The sequence below is a fragment of the Helianthus annuus genome, chromosome 7, assembly GCF_002127325.2.
Source record: "Helianthus annuus cultivar XRQ/B chromosome 7, HanXRQr2.0-SUNRISE, whole genome shotgun sequence".
Taxonomy (NCBI): domain Eukaryota; kingdom Viridiplantae; phylum Streptophyta; class Magnoliopsida; order Asterales; family Asteraceae; genus Helianthus; species Helianthus annuus.
This window is the reverse complement of record NC_035439.2, coordinates 126,066,560-126,079,285: the sequence shown is the minus strand read 5'-3', so window position 1 is coordinate 126,079,285 and position 12,726 is coordinate 126,066,560. Positions and strand designations below refer to the sequence as shown.

Below are 12,726 nucleotides of genomic sequence, written 5' to 3'. Positions count from 1 at the left end.
GATCGTCTTTCGCGTTTATGCGCATTCCGTCGTAATTAAGCGAACATCGCAATCGTACGACCAAACGAACCGAAATCCGGGATATTTTTGAGCATGTTTCATGTCCACAAAGTTTAGGCATCATTTTAGGGCCTTAAAGTTAACTTAACGAGCCTTAAACATGTCGGAAATGGCCTTAATACTCAACGGGGACTGAAATGGAAGCTTTGGAAACTGTTTGCTGATCAGAAGGACCTTAGCGTGACACCTAGCCCCCTTGGCGTCACGCGAGGCCCCTTCAGACCAGAAAAAGTTGTTTAATAAATTGTAAATAGCTTCTAAACACTCCGAAGGCCAATGCCACATGTTAATCCCTGATGTTAGGGGGCCAAACTTGGGTACCAAGGTGTTGCAACAAGTGTAGGGGCAAGATCAAAGCACGATATTCGAGAAACGATCCTAACGGTTGTCCATTTACTATAAATACCCAAACCATTCACTTTCAAAACCCACAAATCTGATCTAAGAATGCTCTAAGTTGAAGCCATTGCTTCATACCTGAGTTACTTGGATCAAGATTAGCTTTCGGGGACCCTTTGTAAGTGTTCCTTCGTTCTTTTATTCGTTTTAGCGTTAAAGTCAAACCTTGTTTGACTTTCTGCATTGACCAGTTTATGGTCAATGCGAAGTTCGTTTGAACTTCATAACGTGAGCGTAATCACGATGGCTATAGTCCCTAGTGACTATACCTACTGATTATCACGTTATCTAGGCTCAGTGACGAGTCGTAGTTTCGGCCAAAATGCATATTCTTGCGTATTTTGTAACCAAACTACTCTTAGGTATCAAAACCGTTTGTTTTGATACCAAACCTGTTTTAACATGCTTAGCTTGTCACTTTTAGTTTAGTGCTTATGTAGGGTCGTAAGGTAAGCGATCTAAACAATCGCTTATACTTTCGAACCCGACCCGTTTGGTCGATCATTAGGATCCGACCAAACACATTAGGTGACCATAGTATATAGGGAATAACCTTCCGAGGTTATACCTTATGGTCACGACGTTTAGTTAGTTGTATGACAGGTAGTATATATGCCTTAGGTAAATGACCAAAATACACCTTCGGGGCTTATATTGAGATTTAACTCGTTTTGGGCATATTGGAAGGTATCCTACTGATATCACAACATATTTAAGGCATATTAACTTAGGAAACCTGTATATGACTCTTATGGTTACTCGTTATGCGCTTGTTGTGTTCGGATCGGCTTATGTGACTAGTTTGCATAAATTAGCTGAAACGGGTCAAACCATATCTTTTTGGTCTCAAAATCCAGAATGTGTGTAAGTTACCCATATTAAACAAGCATACAAGCTTGTCGGGTCAAAAACCACATTCTAAACCGGTCTTCGCCTTATCATGCGTTTGAACCGTATCTTCCTCTTTAAAAACTAACCGATCTAAGCATAGGCTTAATTAAAGACCCGTTAGAAATCTAATAGGTTATTAAAAACCTTCGTTCCAGATTAAGAGCCCTGGTAGAAGTACTTGTGCTTGCTGAATTGATATACGGCTGGGATTGAATTTATATTTAGCTCAGGTAAATACTCTTAACTTATTTTCCCTATACGGGCTTTGGATACGGTATTATAATAATACCGCTTGGTTGGGTATTGAATGTTTAATCGTATTGTGATTAAATTATTGAGGTAACCCGTTTTAATCTGTATTGTTTGAAATAAAAGCCTTTAGGGGTTAATGACCATGTCCCGGATATCCTTGATATCATTGTATTATAAAATGGCCACGCCTTAAGCACGAGGTGTAGGCATACACTGAAAGTTGCTTAAAGGGAAACGGTATCTCACTCTCTTGTGGGCTTATACTTGTGGCGTGTATGTTAATCTTGACTCGGTTTCTACATCGGGCCCTGAACGTATAACGAACCTGTAAATCTGTATACAAGATTATTTATATAATTGTCCCAAGTTATAAAAGATTAATTTTGCCTTGTGCATTTTAATCAAAGTGTCAAAATATTTTGTGCCTGGTGCATCTAAATCAATTTTCTTAAACTCTTTTCAAATGAGTCGGTTGAGTGTATTTACCAGTGTAAACAGACGTATTTTTTCAAAAAGGTTAAGTGACAGGTACTGAACGTAATTGGCTGGAAGCTCAGGGCGTTAATAAGGAATCTTGCAAGATCTAGGCGTCTAAAGTCTGTTGAACAATGTTTATGTTTTAAGATCCGCCTGTGGATCCTTTACTTTCCGTTGTAATGCTTGATATTACTTTATATTCGGATTGTAATATATTTATCTTTTGCTTCCGCTGTGCATTTATATATTGTGTTGTTTGACTATGATGATATCAACTACGTCACGATACTCCCCACTCCCCACCGGTCAACGTGGAAATATCGGGGTGTGACATTATGTGGTTAAGAAACTTGTTGTCTGAATTGAGTGTTAACTGTAAATTACCAATGATTTTGAATTGTGATAGTCAATCTGCTATGTCAATAGCAGCTAATCCAGTGTTTCATGAAAGAACTAAACATTTTGAATTGGATCTTCATTTCTTAAGAGAAAAAGTGGCTGTTGGCATTATAAGTCCTACTAAAGTTGACTCTGAAAGTCAACTTGCTGACATTTTTACAAAAGGTCTAAATGCTTTACAACATGAAGAGTTTTGTAAACAGTTAGGCTTAATTGATATGTTCAAACCAATTGAATGAAGGGGGGATGTTAAAATTATTGGGCCTGTGTGCTTATTATCATTCACTTGGTTTGGTTGGACTTGAGTATGATTGGGCCTGTTAAGTAAGGTTGTTACTATAGTTGTTACTGGGCTAATACGGTTGTTAAGTTGTTGTAACAGGTGATAAAATATCTAAGGGGGTTTGTGTAAATATGAGGACTGAAGCTGTTTTGGATTGTAAGTGCTGGGCTGAGATGAAACTTACAAAGTTTCATGATATAAAAGAGTTGATCTCCTCTCTCTTTGTTCACTTCACCAGTTCACTTTCTCTCTCTTGTTGTTCTTCATTAGGGTTTTGAGACAGAGATTATACGAATAATCTCTCATCTGTATCTGAGAGATTATTCTTTGTATTTTTGTATTGTTGATCATCAGTTGATGATCATCTATGTACTTTCTGTACTTTGTATTGTTTGATCTTACTATTGTAAGATCATTTGGGTATTTTGGGGGGCAAATCTTTTAGGGTTGGATAAATAAGATTTTGTCACCGTTTTGTCACTATTTCTTGTGTTATCTTGTATTTGTGATTTGATTCATAAAATTTTACAGTTAGACACATGCATTCAGATTTTATGCTTTTTGTAATTTTTATAGTTTGGCATTGATGGTCATCTATCACAGACCTATTCTACTTTGATATTGTAGATTGAAGCATGAAATTAATAGTTTTCATGTTATTCTGTAATCAAGATTTATCACAATTAGTTCAGCATTAAAATTAATAGTTTTACAATGGAATCTTGAGAGCCATATTTAATACAGTCCAGAGCTTTGCACTCTTCCAGCAAAATGTAATATCTTTGTTTGGAGATTGGAGCTGAATCGCATTCCTTCCTCGGATGCCCTTGTCGCGAGAGGTATTTTGTCTGAAGTGGGGATGTGTCCTCTTTGCGGTTTTGAAGACGAAACAGCAGAGCATCTCTTTATCTCGTGTCAGTTCGCTTCTTTACTTTGGCAGAAGGTTAGTAGATGGTGCCATATCCCGGATATCTTCGCTTTCTCGATTAAAGACCTCCTGGAAATTCACAAGTTTACGTATTGGGGTCTATGAAAAAGAAGATTTTGCAAGGTATAATAATTACGACATGTTGGTGTATTTGGTTGGCCAGAAATAAAAAGGTTTTTACGGGTTCCCGGGTTAAAGTGGAAGATGTTTTTAGTTATGTTAGGTCTTTGGGCTTTTTCTGGTTGAAGGTTAGATCATCCTTTCGTTCTATAGTTTGGAGCGATTGGTGTAATTTTGTAATTATGTAGTTCTGTTTTGTTGTTTCGTCCGTCCCGGTCTTCGGGTGCGGCTGGTTCGTAATGAAAGTCTCTTTTCAAAAAAAAAAATAAAGTACTTTAAAATTTGGATTTCTTTTCATTTCAAATGTCATCGTGTGTTTTCTTATATGTAATGATTATATATTTTTGTTATGATATTGTATTTTATTATGTTCCTCTCCCCAGCCTGGCCCGACCCGACCCGAACGACGATCGACCCGAAAATTCTAACGTTCGGTTGTGAAAAATCAGAATACTGAATAAAAGGGACCTCATTAGAGAAAAATCCTAGGTCCACCACTGGCTGGAATGAACCGGAGATTTATTTAAAATAGGGCTTAGGGGCTTATTGCTGGTTGGGCTTCTTTAGGAATTTGTTGATTCATATCCCTTACCCTATCTTCATTCCTATAATTATACTAAAAATCATTATCGTTTCTCTCTCTTTTTCAATTAAATAACATTTTTTATACATTTATCATTATTTTTTTCTCTCGCTCATTCACTCACAATCACTTTCAATAAGTATAAAAAAATTAATGGGGTGAACAGTATCTCCCAAATTTACGGATGAACAGCAACATTTTCTCTTTTCTCCACTCACAACCACTTTTTATAATATGCAGAACCCACTCACATAAAACTAGGGGAAGGGATGTGAACGCTCTAAAACCCTATGCGTCAAATATAAAAGGAAACTTCTAGGGTTTCATTTCATTAGTCTTTCGATTCTCTCTCGTTGATAGCTCTGATTTCTGGATCTGTTTTAGAGTTCGTGTTCATCTAGTTGATGAATTTATCTTGTTACACAACTCCTATTCGGGTTGCGACAAGTTTTGTAGCAACAGTAGTATAGCTAAAAACATACACTTGTCTGCCTAGGGTTGTTCAAAAAGCTCGCGACTCGCAGCTCGCTTAAAAAGAGTTTGAATAAAACAAGCTAAAACGTTTTGTAACCAAGCCGAACTCAAGCCAAGCTCGACTCATGGCTCGGGTTGTTGGCTCGTTTAATTTCAAGCTTGTACTTGAGCCCGCCCTGTCTCGACTCGTTTATGTATATGCCTCTAAGGGTGGGGGTATGGTTAATCACTCTAGGGGTGTTTGAGTGATTCTCTACCTAATAATATTATGTCATGTCAACTCTCCATTCCACTCCCCATTTTCTACTCAAACACTAGGTATGGTTAAACACCTACTCAATTAAAAAATAAAAAAATTTTGATTTGTTGTTCTCTACTCTCTCTTCTCTCTCTCTCTCCTCCATCACTCTTCTCCACCTTCGGTGACTATTCACCGATTTCTCTCTCTCTCTCCTACTCAAACACCCTAACTCAATCACTACGGTGTGGTTACCGATCGGTGACTCCACTTCCCCGAATGAGTCCCCGAATCCATACCCCCCCCCCCCCACCCCCACCCTAATGTCATAACCCATATATTAATCTGGTTAACTTTTTTTTTTTTTTTTTTCCGTTTTGTCCTCAAGCTGATTATTTAATTGAAAATGCAAAATCTTTTTTGAACTGATGGGATCCGAATATTTTGAACAATTATTGGCATCCGGAGAGTCAAACAACTTAAGTTTTTTCAAAACCAAGAAGAAGAATTTGAAATAATTTAATTTCTACACATTAGATTAGATTAACAAATATTACAACTTGACTTACCATATTTCTCATTCCATTCCAAATCAATAACACTCATAAAGGAAATAGTGAAATACAAATAATAAGGTAGACTAGAAAATACAATTTCCTCGACTACAACATGCTATCTGCACCAGATGGGAGCCTTCGAAAGAAACTTGCAGGCATCGAAGGCAGTTTGGTTCGAAACCGCGGATGTCTCAACACGTAAAACACGAAAAGAAGTGCGACCACTTGAAACGGTATCACATACAACACAATCGCGGTGACCAAACAAAATGTCACAAACAATGCGGATGCTCTTGGGTCGCGCCAACTCAACAACGAGTGGAACCTCTCGCCTTGAGTCGCCAAGTCACCCGCCACGGTCTGGATCCTACCACCAATACTTCTTAACCGATCATATCGCATTCGGACCACATGTGGCCCTTTAGAAGTTGGAAACGTGTCGAACTCCTCGTCTAACTCGTCGAAGTTCACTGCATCCGCGTGTGATAATCGGATGTCCATATGAGGAGGGTGCCTCGGTTTCCGTCGGTATCGCCAGATCCCGACCACAAATAAGTATAGGAAAGTTGTAGGTAGGATTAGTTCCGGCGACAGTATCAGTATCACGAAAAGTACGTGGATTAGAAGCGTCGTGAGCGGGTTGGTCCAGTGGCATATCGAGTCGAACCATTTGATCAACCCTACAAAACCACTAACCACATTTACTATTCGAAAAAAGTTCGCTTTACTTCTTCGAACACTCCATAAGTGCGAAGAAACGTCTAGCATGTACTCAACCACCTCTCTCCTCAACGGTGGCTCGGCACGGCCCAACCTAGTCGAGACTATCTGGGTCGCGTGGTGCCGTAACCTATCGGTTTGACTCATTGACAACGGATGCACATAGTGCATCTTAGGCAAAATCGGCTGTGAGTATTTATGCAACATATTAATATACGAAGTGCACGAAAACCTCACAGCCAATTGCACCTCGCCCATTTTCTTCACACCCGAAGTGTGTAAAGCAATAAGCGGGTACGAATGTGTATACACTCGTTCCGTCTCTAACGTCGACAACCGGATCCTCACTTTCCCAATCCTCGAATCGTTACTCCCCTTATGCAAAAACCCATTATCAAACGCACCAATCGTTATCACCGTACATGGATCAAAAACCTCCCACGTATACTGTTCATTCCACGTCGGCGAAAAACTATCAATAATCGTCCTCGTCCGAACCCATTTATTCCCATACTTCGCCACACAAAACGCATCCGTTGTCCCACGACCGTCTCGTGTCTTCATTGGCGACAACCCCTTCGCGCTTATAATCCCAAGCTCCAAAATCCCAATGCTCGGTTTCCATATCTGCTTCGCGGTCGGCCTTAAATCGCTACTATAATTCGTCGACTCATCCAACACATGATACCCACCATCCAAACACACTCGTAGATGAATTCGACTCGCAAACTTTGCTTCTTTTTTCTCACCATCAATCACCGTATGTTTCTCAAGATTGTGCCATTTCGAATGTACGGCTTTATTATCCCATCTTCGATGAACGGAGTACAATGGCAACAAACATTTTCCTAGGATCTCATCTTTGTTACCTCGATCTTCTACGGTTAACATTAACGCTTCTTCGAAGGGTTCTGCTGCTACAAACACTAGATCTTCGTTCCATATTGGGTTTATTGTTTTTACAGGAGATATTTGTGTCCTGAATGCTTGATTACCCAATGCCACCTTTACGCTGACCTCGACCGGTTTGTTGCGGTCGCTGGGGATCAAGTCTTGACACTCGATTACGTTAACTCGAACGTACCTGTCAAAATATATTAGTTAGGATTTATTGTAATCGACTGTAACATATTCTAACATATGATTTGAGTAGTTCCTAAATGTCTCAACAACTTCCAGTAGTTGTTGCAACCATATGCCTTTTTTTTATAAATGTTATGAAACTGTATAATTAAGAAATGCAAATGAAGCATATAAACATTTAGTGATTATCTTTTCCTAATTTGACTTGTCATGAACAATTACCTCATATTTCAAGTTAGTTGAAAGAAAATATCACTTAGTCTATGTGTTACGGTTTCACTGGTTTTTATGACCACGTCAAAAGGTGATTGTCACATCACCCAGAAACTTTCACTCACTTTTATTCACTAGGTTGTGTAATGGTTTCGTTATCCATCACGCATAAAAAAATATTTAAATTAATCAATAATTTGTTTTAGAAAATCGATTGTGATGTGCCCAAAGCTTATTGGTTGAAACAAAGGAAAGGGAGATGGGAGGAGCGTGTGCGGCTTCACGCGTAGTGGAGCTAACGCCCATTCACGAAGGGAAGGAGCGGTGTAGAGGGTGTGACTTTGCTGAAGTGGGAGGGGGCGTGAAAATTTAGCAAACCATAACACACAACCTTAACTAACAACATTTTATAAAAAAAATATTCATAAGATTGTAACACCAGATGAAAATTAAGCAACTTTGGATGAAAAAAAAATCGAGTGACTTTAGTAAAACATTTGTTTCCGTTGGATAATTTTTCCCTTTTTTATTAGATTTCCTTTTTTGTCCTTATCATCATACTCAGTAAATCTCACCAATATCAAAATTAAGGTAGGGTCTGAGTAGGGTAAGATGTAGACAACGTTACCTCTACCGTAGGATCAGATTTCCTTTGTAATTATTCTAATTGTATTTAGATTACTTACCATAGTTTCGGAGAGAGATAAACTTTTCCCCGAATCTTCGACACGCCTTCGCGGTTAACCGTGGCAGCATCCGAATGCCAGGCGTCCGAGAAACACTCGTCCGCCTGGGTTCCTCTCCACACGGCGAGCATGATCTCACCGTGTTTAAGCTTCTCCCCCTTCTTATCTTCCAACTTGTACCATTGCGGCGCAAGGGGACTATCCGGAGGGACTCTTTTCGGAACATCAATAAGTTCAAACAATATTCTTCCAATAAAATCATCCATAACCACATCTTTATCCTTAACCACAATCTCAACAAACGACGCTTGAATCCGATCCTGTGAGAACGCGAAGACATGATCCCATTCGGGGTTTGATTTCTTTTCGAAGTGTCGAGTGATCCCTTTGTAGTTTCCTAGCTTGACTTCAACATAAGGGTCACAACTTCCTGTGACATCTTTTGGTGGCAGATCTTTGGCTTTGGCGACTCGAACATAGAGATACTGCATTTGTTCGACGAGATCATAGGTGCTGGTGAGCTTGTCGCCGACGTATTTGCCTGATCCCGCGATTTTTGGGGCGGTTTCTTTGAGTGCAAATTCTTCCGGTGGTGGACGTTGCATGGTGAATCTTATTATGGGTCAAAGGGTTAGATTGTTGTGAAATTTGTAGCAAATTGTTATTGTTTTTTTGTGAAGTTTTTGAGGGATGTTTTAGGGGGAAATGGACAGATTATTGCATGGAATAGGGGGGATTTTCAATTATGTAAGAATGAAGTTACCTGCCAGGAATGGGCAAACTATGTGGATGTATATGCATATGATGTAATTCTATTTTTAATTAATAAAACTTGTATTTAAAAGTTGTATATCTTGTTTTGAAAAAAGTTAATATCAAATATATGGCTTAAGAGTTAAGATACTTAACACTTTATATTATTCATGTCATTAATACATTAATACAGTATTATTAAAAGTGTACCTTTATTTTTTAAGAACATGTGTAGCGGGGCTTGAAGTTCAACTGTTCAAGTCGCTTCTTTGGACATTATTCAACATGTGGCGTCCTAGTTAGCAAATAAGCATTATGGAGCTTGAAGTTAAAAAGGGGGTGTAGTAGTATAATGCCCCAACAATGATTACATGGGTTGAGATCCTGTACAAACAGTGCTAATTATAAGAACCGTAAGAACAGATCTGAACCATTGTTAATTTAAATCAAGGGTTGATATTGATTATAAATAAAACTCTTATAATTAAAAATTACTACTAACAAATTAGGGGTAATTTTGTAAAATTGCTAGTCATTTGACCATTTTCTATTAAATACAAATTCCACCAAAGTTTTTTAAACTAAAATAACTTTTATATACTTCATTATTTTTTTTTTAAAATATATACCATAAAATCAAGTATTTTTTTATCTTTAATATGAGTACCATATTGCTATACCTTTTTGTATTTATAAAAGTGTTTTTTAAAAAAAGTTAACAAAAGGTGTTCTATATTTGTGCTAATAAGGTGCTGATTATGTGTTAATTACAAAATAATACAAACAAACACCAAAAGTAGATATAATCAGCACATCTGGTGTGCTGATAATGGAGAACGATTGAAGATGTTGTGCTAATGTCGTTTATGTTGATAATGGAGAACGATTCGAGGACGATGTGCTGATAATGAAGAACGATTAATGATGTTGTGCTAATTATATAGTGTTGTGCTGATTATATTTTTTGTAATTATTTTTAATTAGTTATAAATAAATATGGTCAAAAAGTCTAAATTACCCCTAAACTAATTTTTTATTGATGGACACTTGTCAATTATGTATTGGTTCTTATGGTTCTTACAAACTTAAGTGTTTGTATTTGATCCCATTCCATGATTACATTATTATTATCTTTTTTAAAAAATAAAACAAATAATATTACGACCATGTTTGGCTTAGCTTTTCAAAACAACTTATGACTTTTTGGAAAAGTTAATAAGTCACAATGGAGTGACTTATGACTTCTTCTCTTACATAACAATTTCATGCCAAACACCTTTTAACTTTTCAAAAATTCAATAAGCTAATAAGTCACTAAAATAAGCAATCCCAAACACCCCCTATATGGAATACTTGGAAATTTCCTATTGGCTAAAGCAAAAGTTCTCCGGCATTTTAAAGGAAACGTTCAACCAACTTTTTGAAGGAAAACGCCCTGAAGGGGCGGTGTACTTGGACGTGGTGGGGCGTTTGGGGGCAAAAAAACGTCTAAATCCTCTACCGGTACGGGTGTTCTAAGATTCCAAAGTCTTTTATCGAAATTTTGAAATCTATACATTTTCACTTACATTTTTTACAAATCTATACATCTTTTACATATTAATTTTTTTTTTTGAACGACAAGCTTTGTATTACTAACGGACCACTGGAGTATCATCATGTCACCATCGGAACCACCCGATTATATCCATATCCACTAGACATAATGTGTATACACAAATCTATACATCTTTTACATATTAAATTAACAATTATATGTTTTGTTTGATTCGGTCCAGTTATTATGTTTCTCCACACACGTCGTGATGTATTAAAGATTTACAATTAAAGGAAAGTTACACACGTACGGAAAAGGCGAAAATGGCAATGATATATCGTAGGAGTTAGAGATCTTCTTTATGTAATTATGTCACTTTTGTTTGTACATACTATATGCATTATGTTGTATTCTAATGTATGTAAGTTATAATCGGCACAACAAATCTTATCGTGGTCTTTATTGGTGTTCTCTTATCATTCGGATAATGTAAGTTGTGTCATTTTTTCGTATTTTCTTATGTTCAATAATTACGCCAGATATCTTTTATGATGTACATTTTATGTATGACGTTAGTATTATTCCAGAAGTTATTATTGTATTACCATAAAAAAAGTTATAAATTGGCGTGTTAGATGGGTTTAAGATTTTTTTTTGAACGGCTAATTTTTTCATCTTAAATACTTACACCTTCTAAGGATTCAATATTGGTCTCCCCATAAGAGATAATTCCTCTTAATCAACTTAAGTGCTAGATGGGTTTAAGATATTAATTAGTTTATTACGTACAACAATTGGTGAGGTTGTAACCACCCACCAACTTCTTAGCAACTCTACGGAAATGGAACAACAAAATTCTTCAACAACTTATGTTATAATTTTACATTATTTAATTCTAATAATAATATTAGTGTTACTTTCTCTATGCTTCTAAGTTCTAAATAGTTGATATTTTTAAATACAACAAGGATTATCAATACACGAAACCATAATTTCATTGCCCAAAAATCCTACCATAATTCTCTTTCATAAATCATTTATCAACAAGATATGATAGTTCACGCAATACAAAATGTTGATTACTTATGTCACTCCTTTGCTATTGGTATTTTGGTCTAGTGATACCGGGTGTTTATCCTTATTAAAGTAGTATGGGCTCGAGTCCCGCAACATGAGGAATAAATAGATTTTAGGGGTGTGCGTTTGTCATTTAAAAAAATATGTCACTTCTCCATATGTCCATTTAGGAACCACCTATGTTTTGTTAACTTATATTTACAAGTTCATCGGAATCAAAAAAAATATTATGTCACAAACTTAGATTCAAAGGCACAACACCACTTTATTCAAATTAACAAGCGATTACAGCAAAGCAGTCATCCAGTCATCACAGATTGACTGGTGATACAAGAGATTCAACAAGACCAAACAGAAATACTAAAAGGCTTCAAGATTTCTCACGTATTTTACTTGTGAGAAAGATGAAAAAGATGAGAAACACCAAGAAGTAGTAGAGAGCTGATGATGCTCGATGAGGTGAAAGCAGCCACCAACCACGTCCTTAAAAGGGGTGAACAACCCTAGCATAAACCAACAGCTGGATCTTCAAGAGAGACAGCTGGAGCCCAATGTGAGGAGCCCAGGAAGAAGCAGGCCAGTGACACACAAGGGGAACGGCCCAAGGAGCAAACACGAGCCAAACCTCACACAAAATAACAACAAGAGATATTAGAACAAACCAGCCACAAAAAATAGGAGCACATTTATACTGATGTTTCAACACCCCCCCCCCCACAGTTTAAATGTGCAAACAGGTTAAGAAGGCCAATAGACTTACACATATGAGCATGAGTTGTAGGTAAAAGCCCCTTGGTAAACAGATCAGTGAGCTGATGTTCAGTTTTGACACCGCAGGTTTTGATTTGTCCCGAAGCTATTTTTTCCCGTAAAAAGAACAAGTCAACTTCAAAGTGCTTAGTCTTGTCATGAAACACAGGGTTACCAGCAATGGATAAGGCAGCGGTGCTGTCACATTTTAGTGTAATGGGGAGAGAGACCTCAACATTTAGCTCC

General features: G+C 37.3%; 1 protein-coding gene across 1 annotated transcript; it reads right to left on the bottom strand.

Moving 5' to 3' along the window:
* Window positions 1-5,655: 5,655 nt before the first annotated feature.
* Window positions 5,656-9,142, bottom strand: LOC110868478 (FT-interacting protein 3). The gene is made up of 2 exons (XM_022117640.2): window positions 8,364-9,142; window positions 5,656-7,465 (listed from the first exon to the last, which is right to left on the bottom strand). Exons 1-2 carry the CDS (start codon window positions 8,966-8,968, stop codon window positions 5,767-5,769), a joined length of 2,304 nt encoding a protein of 767 aa, XP_021973332.1. The 5' UTR covers window positions 8,969-9,142; the 3' UTR covers window positions 5,656-5,766.
* Between the last annotated feature and the right edge of the window lie 3,584 nt (window positions 9,143-12,726).

Bases quoted from the DNA above. Each gene is read 5' to 3' on its own strand.
- LOC110868478 (XM_022117640.2), bottom strand. From the start codon at position 8,968: ATGCAACGTCCACCACCGGAAGAATTTGCACTCAAAGAAACCGCCCCA. The intron at 7,466-8,363 runs GTAAGTAATCTA...ATATTTTGACAG, and splicing joins TATCTCTCTCCGAAACTATG to GTACGTTCGAGTTAACGTAA.